This window comes from Pinus tabuliformis, chromosome 9 (assembly GCF_031772625.1).
Source record: "Pinus tabuliformis cultivar Carrire ecotype Pingquan chromosome 9, CPIR1, whole genome shotgun sequence".
In the NCBI taxonomy this organism is placed as follows: domain Eukaryota; kingdom Viridiplantae; phylum Streptophyta; class Pinopsida; order Pinales; family Pinaceae; genus Pinus; species Pinus tabuliformis.
This window is the reverse complement of record NC_142307.1, coordinates 1947636697-1947652850: the sequence shown is the minus strand read 5'-3', so window position 1 is coordinate 1947652850 and position 16154 is coordinate 1947636697. Positions and strand designations below refer to the sequence as shown.

The 16154-nt window shown below is 43.1% G+C and overlaps 2 protein-coding genes across 2 annotated transcripts in view; one reads left to right on the top strand and one right to left on the bottom strand.

The window, feature by feature from the left end:
* Positions 1-506: 506 nt before the first annotated feature.
* LOC149156772 (uncharacterized) lies at positions 507-1073 on the top strand. The gene has a single exon (XM_089444858.1). It carries the CDS (start codon positions 507-509, stop codon positions 1071-1073), a length of 567 nt encoding a protein of 188 aa, XP_089300984.1.
* Positions 1074-2908: 1835 nt separating this feature from the next.
* The window catches only part of LOC149156771 (Protein kinase superfamily protein), a 358651-nt gene continuing 345405 nt past the window's right edge, over positions 2909-16154 (bottom strand). Inside the window, exon 7 of the mRNA XM_089438585.1 lies at positions 2909-3522. Coding sequence (XP_089294711.1) covers positions 3394-3522 — 129 coding nt within the window. The 3' untranslated portion in view covers positions 2909-3393. The remainder of the gene's footprint in view (positions 3523-16154) is intronic.

Genomic DNA, 16154 nt, shown 5'->3' with positions numbered 1-16154 from the left:
ATGGAAGATTTAGTCATTCAAAATGCATCAAACCAATTTGAATCTGTGGGGGGGGGGGTCTACTTCTGGGAGGAGTAAGAAGCTCACTAGTTCTGCTCAAGAAAAAATTTCTAAAATCTACAATGTAGTACATAGGGATGAGGCTGATGATTCTATTGCTGATTTTTTTATGGCAAATGGAATTTCATTTAATGCTACCCGTTCTCCACATTACAAAGAAATGGTGCGAAAAATCATAGTTTTTGGGCCAAGATATACACCTCCAAATTACAACAAAATGAGGACATCATTGTTAGATAAGGGGGTGACAAGAATGTAGGGGCTTATGGCCCCCCTTAAACAATATTGGATTTATTCAGGATGCTCAATAGTTATGGATAGTTGGAAAAAAAATTCAACAAAGGCCATTGTTGAATATTATTGTTACATCTCTAATTGGGCCCTATTTTTTAAGAGCAGTGAATTGTAGTGGGAAACTAAAGGATGCTACCTTCATGTTTGAAGTAATGAAAGAAGCAATTGATGAGCTTGGTCCTTCAAATGTAGTACATGTAATCACAGATGCAACCCCTATTTGCAAAGCAGCGGGTTTGATGGTTCAAAGTCGATATAGGCATATCTTTTGGACTCCTTGTTGCGTACATGTCTTGAATAATGTCCTCAAAGACACTGGCAAAATATCTTGGATTGCAAAACTCATTTTTGATGCAAGAGATGCACAAATGTACATTTGCAACCTCCATGCCTCTTTAGCAATCTATAAGATGTATTCAAGGAAGAGGTTTTTGAAACCTGCAGAAACAAAATATGCTACATACCTCATTCCTCTTCAACGTATGGTTGAAGTGCGTGCATCCTTAAAAGCCACTGTTATTTCCCAAGAGTGGAATGCATGGTCTGAATCTAAATCAATGCAGGCAAAGAAGATAAGAGAGCATCTTCTCAATGACGATTGGTGGTCTGATTGTAAATATGTTGTTTCTTTCATAGTTCCAATTGTGGAGTTGATTAGGTATGCAGATCTGATTCCCCCACCCTTGGAGAAGTTTATGAATGTATTGATAGCATGGTAGGCAAGATAAGGCTCATCATTCGGAATAAAAAAACCCTCTTTGGAGTTCTTCAATGAAATTCATAAGATAATAGGGAAGAGATGGATCAAACTCAATACCTCTCTTCACATGGTTGCTTATGCTCTTAATCCAAAGTGGTATATGGAGAGACCAAACAGAGTTCTACCCATTGATGATGAAGAAGTGAAACAGGGCTTTCTTGATGCCATATGCAAAATCTATACACCTAATGAAGCAAGTGTAATGCGGGAACAATTTATTGATTTTCCGACCTTAAACCCTTCCAAATTCTCTCAAGATGTGAGGGTGGACATCAACATTTATGCACAAAGAAATCCCATTGGATGGTGGAGAATGTATGGGGGGAAAGCCCAAGATCTTTGAAATCTTGCCTCACGCTTGCTATCTCAAGTTTCTTGATAAGAGGAATAGGCTTACATCTAAGAGAGCGGAGAAATCGGTTTATATGCATAGTAGTCTTTGACTTCGCTCAAGGAATCTACCTAAGTATTTAGAGGGCCCTGCAGCAAGATGGGATGTTGATGCCGAGGAGGCTTTTGAGATTGATGATGATGAGGATAATCCATCACCAGATGCAGGTTTAGTTGGCATACCTTTGGGTAGCATTGCAGGTAATCTTGATATTGATGATGGTGATGATGAAATTGGAGTGCCTAGCGAAGCTCAAGGTTATATGGATAGTCTTGATGCTGAAGATTGTACTTTATGATCATCTTCAACTTTAGTCTTTAATGTTATGTTTTGGCCTTTGAGCATTTTTTGACCATGTATTACTTTGCCACTTTGGGCATTTGTCATTTTTTCACGATGTACTACATTGGACATGCTAGCAATATGAATATTAATATGATGAGTTCTTTGATTCACTATGTTTCTTAAATTCAAAAGTGTCTCTTGAATCATTTACATTTTCAAAATTTCATTTTTGAATTTGATATTCATATAATGAATTAAAATTTAAAATTGATTTTGATATTTGAATATTTTGATTATTATATAAATTATATAATTAAAAAGACATTTTTTTTTTTTTTTTTTTTTTTTTATATAATATACCACTCCCAATTAGCCGTTTTTTGGAAATTTTGGGGAAACCTCTAGCCGTTCCGGACACCCGTACCCAAGTTCCCAACATTCCCACGTTCCAGAAACTCGTGCGACATAGATATTGATATATTGCATTGCCTCTATGGCAAAAATGTCTCACAAAGGCTTCCCCTCAAGTTTGTCAATGTTCAATGGTAGGAGAGCTATTGTGCAAGGTTCCTTGCAACCCCCACACCACCACCCTCATAATCCGTTTAGTCCTACCACTCCTCTCAAACTGGAGCACCACTGACAGCATCATCTAACTCAGCATCCGGGATCCAATTGTGATCAATAACATTGCAGATTCTCCTAGGACCTAGTCTCCTTTCTTCAATATGTTCCTATTCCTCTTCATTATTATCTTATACGTTGCACAGGTTTCCTTCATTTCTTAAACCTTCTATCTTTACCCTTTTTATGTTTTTGCATTGTTGTCATCCTATATTTGAAACTGTTTTAGGAGATGTGCTAAGCAATCCTGTTTTCTGCTATGTGAAAGAGGAATACTCTAGTCACATTAACCTTCTTTTGGTCATTAGTGAACACTGATAGTAGTTCATTTTCATATTCTGAAAGTTTGAAATGTAGAATTTGAATTTTCATTTATACCCTATGCGAAAGAAAAGTTCAATTTGCAGTCACTAAGATCATATCAGTAGATTATACCAAATGTATTGTAAAATCCAGTGACCTCGGATAGCTCAACACCATGATTGAAACAAAAGTAGCTGCAATGGACTAAGCCATGATGAAATATTATTCTAGTGCAACAATATTTTATGTACATGACGTTGGCTCATTGGTTACTTCAGGTGTTTGTGCTCACAACCAATCCTCATCTTTTTCTGCTCATTAGGGTTTGTGTTGACAGAGTTGCGTAGTTGAAATTTAAGACATATTTCCTCTTTGAGGATAATAAAATATAGGACTACCAAAATTGCTGCTTGTATTTCCTTCCAATATGACTAACAGCAAAGACGGACTCCCAAATTGAATAAAATAAGTACAGTAGACACCTTTAGGAAATGTGCTTTGTGGATGAGCCTCCTCTTCAACGTTATTGCTTATACAGCTATTCAATCCAATGAGATTGAATAAAGAATAATACATTGTCACCCAAAATTGATACACATGAAGTATAAATGCATATTTTGTAATCTTTTCTTAGGGACAACATAACAAGATAAAATGACTAAGTCAATTTCTGGCGTTATGTTGGAATAGTAGGAACTGGATTTGGTGGTCGGAGGACTTGTTGCAATAAGCGTGCTGCCAGGCGCTGTGTTACCCCTCCTACCACACGACCACCAATGCTGCGTGCTTCAGGTTGTTGAAGAATCTGCCAAGAAAATGCTCTGAATAATTAGCTGACAATAAACATCCAGTATATTCAACCAAATTATAATATAAAATGGCATCACATACTTTATCAGTTAAAGAATTTGCGTTGCAGAAAAGTTTCCTCCAAGTGCTTGCCACCGAAAGTATAGCATGGTAATCTATGACTCAAAATAAGGTGTGACCAGAAATCTAAGAGGAACAAAGTGTTCCTATCTCATTGAACACATTTGTAACTATGCTCTTCATGCTAAATGAAAATATTCTTAGACAACAAGCATGCTAGAAGGTATACTCAATCTAAGCACACTAGTCATGAGTTTAAAACCTGCTGCAAGATGATAAATGAGCTTTACTACACCTAAGTTTCAAATCGTGCTTTCAATGAAGGATGTCATACTAGAGAAATGTTCAAGAAGATGATAAAGGGGCATGCAGACAATTTGTGTTATACACCGATTTTAAGCACGGTAATCATGAGTTTAAAACCTGCTGTTACTACACCTATGTTTCAAATCATGTTTTCCAAATAGGATGTCATACTGTGGAAATTTTTAAGAACATGATAAAGGGGCATGCAGACAAGTTGTGTAATACAAGTGACGAAGCCGATATCACTCTTAATACAACTCTGATTTATTTTATGTTGGGTCCTGTTAGCTCTCCTTCCAGCAGGGGTGTGTAATTAAATTTCACTTTGATTCAGCAGGGTAGATTGGAGACAGGACTATTTTGACTATCCTAAGGGATCCCATGGCACAAGGCTCCCAGGTCAAAATTTCAACAAGAACCCATTTTTTTCAGCATCATTCAAACTTGACATGCCACATTGAAATTTTGACAAAAAGAGGTTATAGATACAAGTCTTAGATCTAAAAATAGGTTATTTCAAGCAAAATTCATCAAGTTAAGGGGAATATGGGCATAGTAATGCATGAGCAAAAAAAATTGCAAAGTACATTTATGTTGCATGCGAGATGTTTTACATTGCATGTCATGCATAGAACCTCCAATCACATGTTCCAGCCTCCTGGAGCCTAAAAATAGCAAAACAATAGAGTTCTAGCACCCATGCAAGCAAACAAATGACAATGTGCAACTCACATGTGTGAGTTATTCAAGTGGAACCTACAAAAAATGCCCTAGCTCCAAATTGAGTATGTGATAGCTCGTTGGAATCCTCATGACGTGACCCATTTCCTCAAGCAAAATCACTAGACAAATATTCTAGGGTGTTTTCTCCACAAGGCAGTTTTTGGGACTGGTCAATTCACATGCCAACTCATGTGTGGATCAAGAAAGGTTCCTCTAAGTCAACGTTGGGCATCCAAACGGATGTTGAGCTCCATTTTCAAGTGATCAAGCCTTTATAAAGAATATTTCAGCTTAGATCAAGTCAAACATGGGAACATTGGACCATTTCTTGGGACGTGGACACATTCTTCAAAGTTTAACAATTATTTCAAGCATGAATCAAAGGAACGTTGATCATTATTTTCAAGAAATAATAATTTATGGACCTTATCTTCCCTAGATGGATGGATTGATCCACCTTTTTGTGGGATCTATTATTTGTCATTGCATATGTGGCTTTGACCACCTTATTTTATCAATTTTTAGTTTCTAAAGTAGACTAGATCTAGAATTTCTTTGCTAGATCTAAGGAAAATCCCCAAATAATATTGTTTTAATGTAAATTAAGTTCCTTACCTCCTCTATATAAAGGAAGGACTTCCTCATTTGTAATTCGTGGTTGGATGGTGGGAGTATTCCTCTCCCTAGCACTTAATGAAGATATTTCTGGTGCATATTAGGGTTTCGAGTTTATTATGTGATGTATGATTTGACTTAAGGAAATTCCCTAAATAATATTATTTTAATGTAAATGAAGTTCCTTGCCTCCTCTATATAAAGGAAGAACTTCCTCATTCGTCATTCATGGTTGGATGGTGGGAGTATTCCTCTCCCTAGCGCTTAATGAAGATAATTTTTGGTATATATTATGGTTTCCAGTTTATTATATGATGTATGTTTCGACTTAGGATTTTCTTTCTTAGGTTCATCTACAATATTTTAAAGGGTTTAAACTTGTAAGTGATTCAAGATCACCACAAGGCTTAGTGTGATAGATCCATAGAAGGGCAACAAGTCACATGGAAGGAAAGATCATGGCGCTAGACCTCACCTCATCCTTTGTTGGGGTGAAGTACTCATCAAACCTCTTTGTTACGCAGACCCTCAAAGGGGTTCCCCTAGTAAACGCTTGGCTTGTTTTGTGCCATAGTCAATCATTGGGTTGAGTGCAATCCTATTGAAGAATCTTCTCTAGTGGGGTTTTGACTTTACGATTTACCCTAATTGGCCAAGAGACTACCCATCCTTAGATACTAGTAACCCACCGCCACCCACCCTCACCTAGCCAACCCAAAAAAAATCATTATTCTGAGTAACCAACCTATGGAGGGTCATTCTTTCTCATCATTAATATTCCCTTGAATCCATTGTCCTTATATATTGGCGTTGACCTTCTCATCCCTCCACCAATATTTCATTATTTTCTTTTACACCCAGATTGATCATTGGTGTTACTTGTGATATCACCATACTCCTTATTGTTGATCTCTAAGGGAGCCCCAACACCCCTGCCCCCCTTATTCTTGATCTCTAAGGGAGCCACACCCCCCTCCCCCCACCCCCCCAAAACCAAAGGAAAGCTAGCCTAAAGAGGCAAAAGTAGGTTGTTGAAGTGACAATGAGTGACATATGGAGGTTCCATTTTGATTGTACAATGTGGGTTGATGTGGGTTGGAGATTTCACCATTCTAACCTACAATTTCAGCAGTAATAGGTTCGAAGGATACATTTCATACAATGTTTGAGTACCATCCAACTCCTATATTTCAACAGGAACCAAGAAATGCACTTAATGAATAAGATAAAACCATGATTTTAGTTGTAACACTCTTTTCAAGTTTTTTAATTATTATCATTTCTGAATCCCATGATTGTTGAGTTTTCAAAAAGATATGATGTCAGAGTGATGCAACAAAAAAGAAATGTTGGAAACATTGAGAAGGGGGGGTGAATCAGTATTCCTTAGCAATTAGCACTTTTAAATCTTTTCAAAGCATTAGTTAATCTTCAATTATTATTAATGTTTATGCAGTAATAACAGTAAATAAAAGAACATAGTAGGCACAAGAATTTTAGGTGGAAAACCCTCTCCGGGTCAAAAAACCACCGAACACTTTTCTAATAAATTCTTTAATCTTTAGCTCCAACTAAATGAAAGCAACAACTTCCTAAAATTCTAGAAAAGCATTCTTCTCCAGCTCCCACTGGAAGGATGCCCCAACACCCTAGTGAGCCACAACTCGCCATAGCACCACCCTACCACCCTATAATGACTAAAATAAGACAATTCTAGAAAAGCATTCTTCTCCAGCTCCCATTGGAAGGATGCCCCAACACCCTAGTGAGCCACAACTCGCCATAGCACCACCCTACCACCCTATAATGACTAAAATAAGACAAGACTGTGGATTCCAAAACTAGGGACAACAATCCACGATACTTTAAGTTTTACAATAATTTTCGTGTACTTGACCAAATACCCAATCACTCTATGACCTGCAACTCAACCATGACATCATCCCAACAATGACTTCTATACCTCCCAACACTGCCTCTTCGACTCTAAGCAAAATGACTCTTTTACAATCTTTACAATGATGACTCTTTTACAAATGACTCTTGGCCTTGATACTTCTTCACAATATGCAGATGGTTGTCATGTCTTCAAAAGATGTCCTGTTGACTCTTGGCCTTTATACTTCTTCACAATATGCAGATGGTTGTCATGTCTTCAAAGGATGTGTTACACAGTAATTTGTCACTGTCTTCATCCCAATCTTCCTACTGTGTCATGAGTCCAAATCATTCATGCTCATGCTCTCTGATGTTGCCAAATGACCCACTTTGCCAAAGTTTTTGCATCATCGCGACTGTTGTCAAAATAAACGCGCTGATGAGCGCTCCAAAACAGACCATACGCGTTGTCATCGCGGAAGTACACGTTATTCTCGCGATGGTCGAATTTCATGAGACAACGCGACTGTTACTTTTATTTGATCGCGATGACATGACCTTCTACGTTATGCAGGGGCGATGTCAGCGCTCCAATACAGTTATGTACCCGCGATGATCCAGTTTGGGCAAGTTTGTTCTAACAGCCAGCCTTCCAGATGACTCCAGACCTGGTTGTTGGCCTTGTTCATGTCGCCCTCCCTCCTCTGGCATGACTGTTCCGTCATTTGTGCTACCTTCCTTGGAGATAAGCTCATCTTCCCACCATTCATGGAGACTCCTTCTCCTATTTAAGCTTTCACCATTGCTATGAGCTGCTAGTTTGGAATTCTTAGTCTTTGGAGTGTTGCTGATAGTGTTGTGAGCTTGATAGGTAGCTAGTGTGACAAGTGTGGGATTGTTTGAGGGCTTGAGGAAGGTTGTGAAGTGCTTTTGATCTTGTGTGAAACTTGTGAGTGAGAGAGACTTGTATTGGGAGATCCATCTTCAAGGGTGAATGCTTGAGGAACATGCTAGCTGGACCCTCCTGAGAAGGCTTGTGACGTCAAGACCTGGGTTGTAAGCTTACTCTATTTCATATTTAATACAATCAATGATGTTTTCCTATGTCTCATATGCAATGTACTAGATAGCTCATGATTTCTTGACTTTATGGGTAAATAGTTCTTTGTTGTATCCGGTTATGTGCTTTGTTGTATTTCCTTGCTTTGTTTCAGGTTGATTACTCTCTAGGAGAAAGAAACGGAAGCTAGAGCAGCGCAACGGAACTTCATCCACCACCGGTTGAAGTAGGCCTCTAACTTGAACTATTTAAGGAGAATTGTTGTTGATTTGTCCTTGTTTGTGACTAGACCCACTCTAGGGCTAGAGGGGTTGCCTCTGTCCGCAGAGGGAACACTTTCCTGCTTCACAAATTGGCGACTCCACTGGGGAGCTGGCCTCTTTTCAAAAATTTGGGGATTAGTTGTCTGTTTCTAGGTTTCTTGGTTTGGTCTGGGAGATGCTTTGTTTGTTTAAAGATTGACTGTCTTGGTTTGGGAGTTTTTGGCTCCACTGTGGTGAACATCATCGCGTTTTTTAATTAAACAGTCGCGCTGTCATCGCGCCACCCTTTTTGTAATTTCCTGTCCATCGCGTTATTACACCTAACAGACGCGACGGTTCTGTAAATCGGACCATCGCGGAAAAGGCGTGTACTTCCGCGCTGACATCGCATTGTTGCTACGCGTCGTTCTTTATCAGCGCTTTGTTGCTGTGTATCACCCGCGCTGATTGCTGTAGAATTGAATTTCTTCAATTCTGCCTCCTGAATCTGTTAGTCTTGCTATCCCCTGCTGTTCTCACTTGGTTTATGACTTGTTTTTCACTGTCTGGAGGTTGAAGCACTCTCTTGTGAGTTTTGTTGAGCGAATCTTGCCTTTTTGCTTTGTGACCTAGTTTTATTGTTCCAAGTTTGCTGGATCAGCTTTGCTTGGTTGCTTGTTCGCAAAGATTCGTTTGCTGCTTGCTGTTGGTTTGATTGAGCCTTCCCCTTTGCTTGCTTTTGGTTGATTATCTAAGTGATCGTTGTTGAACCAATCTTGGCATTGTTTCGATTTCTCTTCACTACCCGGACATAGATTACAATTGTTTGGGGTCAACCGGTTTTCCACATTTGTTTGTTGCTTACTGATTTCTTTAGATTAAAGGCATCAAAATCAAAAAATTGCATCTCATTTAGCATGCGAAAGTGAAAGAAAATTTGCATTTCAAGTTGCATATTGAAAAGCGAATGTTTAGATCTCTCATTAGTAGTATTCATGCATTTTAGGAATTGATGTCTGCTTGCATTGAGTGACTGTGTGTTTCCTTGGTTTTCTTGGTTTGGGAATGATCTCTTTACCCTCCCGTAGGTAGGTGTTCATCGAAGAAAAAGGATACTTCATTCATTTTAGCTGCATCCTAGGCTTTGAGACATTACATATGGTAAGGCCTGAAAACTGAAACATAATCCAAGATCAACTTTAAAATGAACTGAATGAATCTAACAACGCATTGGAACATAACACACACATTTAGAGGTCTAGGCTAGAGACGTGCTCCGGCGTCGTTAAACCTAGTCACTTTTGTTTCACTCAAGGTTGGGTGATTCCTCCTTCCGTGACGCAATAGTGGTCTAGTACGGATTTGAGCTCCCACGTACTGTCGAGTATATGGGGAGACCCCACTAGGTTATCATCCTTTATCCATAGGAAGCCGTGTCTGCCGCCTTACAAGCCGTAACGCACCGAACACAGCATTCGGGAAGATTGACTGCCGTACGGAAAATCCTTGGTTTTCATATGACTGCCAAGGTGTATATGCAGTTTTATGGATTTGTTTGGTAAACCTTTTTGCCTAGCTCTCCAGAGTAGTCACTTTCATTCCTTTTCGGACTCCCTAAAAAAAAGGTCTATCTGAGCACTTGTCACTTCAGGCTCATTAAACATTCGAAGGCGACTAGAGTCATCTTTTGTCCTTTTCTCGAATCTTTAAAAATGAAAAGGTCAAGTTTTGTTCCTGTGTCTTAAATTTATTCGGCCACGATTCACATTTACCCGGTTAGATCTTGTTTGCGTTAGCTTGAGTAGGGCCCTTTCTCGTTAGTTTGCCTAGGATCTTTTGAAGTTGTCATCCTGGCGGAATCACCGATCTCGTCTCCCGTTCCAAGTGACCAAGGGTCTCCTTCTTCTGTTGCTCCTAAGGTACCGGTTGTGAGTGATACTCTCCCTATTATTTCGAGTATCCAACCGATTAACTCTCGCGCTCCGGAAGACGATCTTCACGATCTATTTTGGAACCCTATTTGGGAGCCTTACGAAGAGGATATTCCTTTTACTCCTACTGGTGTTTCGGTCCCAATATCTTCCTCTGACATGGATGACACATCTCCTATAGTGAGTAAGACACCTGTTTTGTCAAGTATCGAAACTCCTATCCCGGCCACATCCCCGGTACCCTTACGCTATAAGGCTTTGAGGGATGATATGGGTTTTAGGAACCCCTCTTCAGGTACCATGTGGGATCACCACATCACTCCCACTACGGGATCTTTTATTCCACAAGTTCACAATACAGTCGTCACTTCAGTCCCGACTATTCCGACTGTTTGTGTAGCATATTCAACACCGGTTGTTAGTGCCGTTACGGCATCTTCGACTGTAACTACTGTTGCTGGTCCATCTCACAGCCCAGTAAATAGTGGCCAGCCGGCACGTACACCCAGAGTTGTTCATCCTGCACTTAGTGCCCCACCTTCTTCTGGTTCCATTCCAGTAGGGGGGGCATATAATCAGTATTCGCATGTCGTCCAGAATTCGGGCGCGCAAGGTCCAAATCATTATTATGACCCTATAGGGCATCATTTGTATACTTCCTTGCCATCTCAGCCTGCGGTTGAGGTCTCAATTCCATTAAGCGTCGCTTGGGGTACCACTGGTTATGGTGGTGGCCAAGCGCCCCGTCCGGATCAAGGACAGCCTTACCAAGGACCATCGTATCAGGGTCAGCCGTCTTACACGCAGCCTTCTTATGGGCAGCAGTATTACGGGCAATCCTATCCAGGGCAGCCTGGAGGCCCACAAGGACAACCCTTCCAGGGACAACCTTCGGCCTATGGTGGTCCGTCTTTCACTTATCTTGGGCAACCCTCTGGAAATCCGGGACAACCTTATATGCAACAAGGACAACCTGGAATCCAGCAAGGGTACCGTTCTAGGCAAGGTGGTCAGCCTTACGTGCAGCAAGGCCCACCCACTGCCCAGCCTAGTCAACCATCTGGACAAGTTGGTCAACCTCAGGGTCAACCAACCGTCCAGTCCGCTCAGCCATCTGTTCCGCAAGGACAACCCTCGGTTGTACAAGGACAACCTAACACCCAGCAAGCTCAACCTTCTGGGCAAGTGGGTCCATCCCAAACTCAACTAGGGCAACCTTCCGGCCAGGTGGCCCAATCTCCACTTTCTCAAGGACATCCTTCTGGGCCTACTCAACCGGGCATGCAAATGGTGGTTGCTTCTCAAGCTCAACCCGGTTTTCAGCCCCAAGCTGGGCCCCAGACTCAAACTGGTCTTCAGATGCAAGGTGGGTTTCAATCCCAACCTTCTTACCAAGCGTAGCCTGGTCCCCAGGCTCAATATGGAGCTCAGCAACCGTATGGTTACCAGCAACCCCAGGGGCAAGCTCAGTTAGCCCCATACCAAAATTATCAACAAATGCAGGTCGCTCCTTATCAGAATTACCAGCAACAGTATGTTGCTCCTGCGGGCCAAGTTGGTAATCAATGGGGTGCTGGGGGGCAAATCCAGAGTCAACCGTCCGGTTATGGCTACAACCCCTATGGACAGAATCCCTATGGACAGAACCCTTATGGGCCAAGCCCATCCGGACAAAGTCAATGGGGGCAACCACCAACTGGTTGGAACTCTGGTATTACCTCTTATCCACGGCCACAGATGTCCTTCAATCCTCAGTTACCTTTCTTAGCAACATTGGAACTGTCGGATGTGTCCAAATTGACTAATGATCCCATCCTTCATAATCCATTCTAGCCACCAGTTCCAACCAAGATACTCGGTGATTGTCCCAAATTCGATGGCAAAGCTGGAGAAGACCCTCAAGCCCACGTTATGACTTATCACCTTTGGTGTTCGTCAAATTCGTGGCTTGACGATTCCATCCGGCTCTGCCTTTTCCAAAGGACTCTCACCAGCTCGGCTGCTAAGTGGTACATTGAGTTGACTCGCGGATCCTTTCAAGATTTCAACTCGTTGGCAATGGCATTTCTAACTCACTTTCAGTTGCCCATTCGGTATGAGACGGGAACGCATCTCCTCACGTCTCTTAAACAGGACACGGCCACGCACATATCCGATCATATACATGAATGGAGACGGCGTCGTCGTTTGATCAAGTTCTGGATCCCTGATCAGCTCCTGACCGATTGGTTTACGACCTCCTTTGTCCCTACAATTGCGCGAGACATTGCTATGGGAGCTTGTGTAACTGAAGAGCAAGCTATCGTGCGTGCTCAGTACCTCGACTTAGTTTATTCTCAGTCAGGTACCTTATATGATTATTTGCCTGATGCCCCGAGGCCCGGAACTTCCAAAGCTCCGCCGAAGCCATCTGTTGACGGTGTTATTGGCTCTGTAAATCCGTCTTCGAAGAAATCATCCGCGAACCCTGGGAAGCAAAAATCGAATGCTTCAAATGAAAACACTTCTCAGGGTGTATCTAATTCCGGAAATACTTCCGAGGTCAACGTCGTCCAGTCCACCACGGCGGATAAAGCCTCGAAAGGAAAGAAGAAGGGGAAAGCGAAGGATAAATCTGAGCAACCCAGACAGGACTCCCCTAAACCTCCACCCGAGGAAGGAGCCAAACGTAAACCAAAGTATCCTTGTCTTATCTGTGACGAAGATCACTATACCAAAGACTGCCCAAGGCGGTCCGAAGTTAGTCGTTTATTGAAAGGTGCTCCTGGGATTCCTGCGGTTCTGAAAGAACCTTTCCCCTCACAGCAAATGCAAATGGTGGCTGACCCATCCTCGTCTTCTTCTCCCTTTGGTTCCCAAGTGTTCATGGCTGGAACGATTCCCGTTCATATTACGACTCGAGCAAAGGAATATCTGTCATCCGCCGGGAAGGAGCCTGAGGTCCCCTCAAGCGCTCCTCCGTCCAGTTCTGGTCCGCTCCATATCGAGAGACCTAGCACTGAGACGCCTATTCGACCCCCTCCTAAAGGTGTACTCCGGAGATCATCTTACAACCCTAATGCTCGTGTTGCCCAACACTACAGCATCGTTGAGGACTTAGCTCAGGCTCCGTCAGCTATGTCCGCTTTAGAAGTTCTCCAGAGCTGCCCCCCCCAGAGGAAGTCCTTGCTATCGGCCATCGGTGGCATCGACCCGGCCGACTCGGATTTGATCACGTTTGATCTTGAGAGCCATGTACCGAGATTGCCTCACCAGATTGCCTTCCTCATTCAGGTCATCATCAATTCGAAAACGATTCATCGTACAGTTATTGATGAAGGCGCGTCAACTTGCATTATGTTTGTTGCTTGTTGGAAGGCTATTGGGTCTCCGACTTTGAGTCAGTCTCCAACGACACTGGAAGCCTTTGACGGGAGAGAATCTCGCCCTTACGGTATCCTCCAACGATTGCCGATTACTTTGGAAGGGAAGACCGTTGAAGTGGAAGTTGAAGTTGTCGATGCTAACCTTACTTACAACCTCCTTTTGGGCCGGAGCTGGACATATGCCATGCGTGCCGTGGCTTCCTCCCTCTTTCGTGTCATTCGTTTCCCTCATCAGGGGAAAATTGTCACGGTAGACCAGCTCTCCTTCTTCGCTTCCTCTTCCAAAGGTAACATGCCTTTTGTGGAGCATACCTCCATTCCCGTAGAGAGTGTGGGAGCCGGGCTCTTTAAAGACCCTGCCCTCATGGGTGTCTTCTCACTCCCACCTCCGAATCTTGCTTCGATCGGTTTGATTTCCGCTCGTTCTGATTCCCCATTGCACACTGTCGCTACCCTCGGCCCCTTTGCGAAGGGGGGCATTGATTATCTAGCTTGTAACCCTCGCTCGGCCGGGGGGCATGGGCAGATCATCAGTGCCGTTGATCATTTTACAAAACAGGCCGAGACGACGCCTACACTATCTAGGCCGGTCACACAGCGGTGCAATAGGGTAAGTCCCGAAATGGGCTTGACTTGAACAAGTATCATGCATGCACTCTATTTTTTGTACATACGTGTGTTTTAGCAAGTGTGTTGTGTGTGCATGTTTTCATGTTTTTGTCTTGGTGTGTTGGCGTGATTGCCGCTTATTGTGTCCTTTTTGCTTCTTGGACAGATGTCTGGTTCGCCTTACGTTGGTTTCGCTGATGGTGCCTCCCGCAGTACACGCAACTTGTCCTCTGCGGCATGGGTGATCTACGATCCTCATGGTGAGTTAGTAGACCTTCAAGGGGTTTGTCTAGGTTGTACCACGAACAATGTTGCTGAGTATAGTGCTGTGATTGAGTTACTAGCCGAGGCGATTAACCTCGGTATTCGAGCATTGGTTGTGAACTTGGACTCTCAGCTTGTCGTCCACCAGCTCAATGGGCGTTATTCCGTCAGAGACCATCGGATTTTAAGGTTGTATTTACGTGTTAAGTTGTTAGAAAGGGATTTTGATTTCATTACATATCAGCATATTCCACGACAATTGAACACGTTATCTGATGTATTGGCTAATCATGTATTAGACAGACATTTGTGTAACATATAATCAAAACATCATACAAGCAAGCACATAAAGCATAATAATAGACCATAGGAATATGTATATATATATATATATATCGTGTGGCGCACCGAGGCGCTCAAAAATAAGTGTACATGTCTAAATAGAGCCTGTGTTCTCTGTACATCTGAGACACATGTCTCTCAAAAAATCACCAATAGGAAATAAAAACCTAGGTATCTACTGCGACGGGTCGTGCTCCCTATACTGCACAGCCGCTCGTGCCACCCACCTCAACAGGCGGTGCATCCTGGGTTCTACTCCTACTGTGTGGATCTGGGACGCTATGGAGACCTCCTCTATCCCCATGTAGTCTGGAATCCCTGCTAGCAGGCCCTCAAGGTTCCGGATCACTGTCTCCATCGTGTCATCTCCCGGAGGAGCCAGGGCTAGAGCTCCAATGCCCTGCGCGTCCCTCCACGCCTCTGGAGCCAATCCAAGGGGTCTCACCGGTCCTACATCTGCATACTATAGTGTTCGTCATTAGGACATGTACATGAAAAAATAAAAAACATCATTAAAAAAAAAAAAAAAAAAAAAAAAACGAGATCAAGTGTCTTACCACCGTCATCCCACTGCTCTCCAGCGGGCAGCTGCATGTCAGGATCTCCGCGGAAGTCCATGCCGGCATACGGCCAATCCTCCACGAAGATTGTCTGTCGCTCCAACCACTCTCGGAAAAATGTCCCCCATGCCACTGGTCGGCCGCCACCTCCTTGTGGCATGACGTGAGCCCATCGTGTGGCCCTCGTCTCGCGTGGCCTGGGTGCGTCCAAAGCCATGTCCTGCAACTGCAATGCTGGCACCCGCTCCAGCATGAGCGGGAGTAAGATCGATCCATAACCAAACTGTTTCGTCTCACCGCGACGACAGTTGGTCAGTTGCCTCTTCATGCTTGCCGTTACTGCCCCTACCCAGTTAAACATGGTGGGATTTAGGCATTCGAGGGCCAGTGGGAGATGAGTCTTCGAGGCCTCATGTTGGGCTTTGGAGCCCACTACCCGTGTCACCATAAAAAGCATCGCACGAAGGATTATGTCCTCCACCGTTGGGATTGCCACCTTTCCGCTCCTTGACTTGCGTGCCTGTGGGCACACCTGAGCCATCAGCATATCTAAAGTATCACCCCCGGGTCGCTGCCCCTCCAGAATGGGCCTCTCACCTCGACGAGACAGCCCGATCAAAAAATAGATGTCTGTAGAATCGAACTCAATATCCCGGCCTCGAATGACAAATT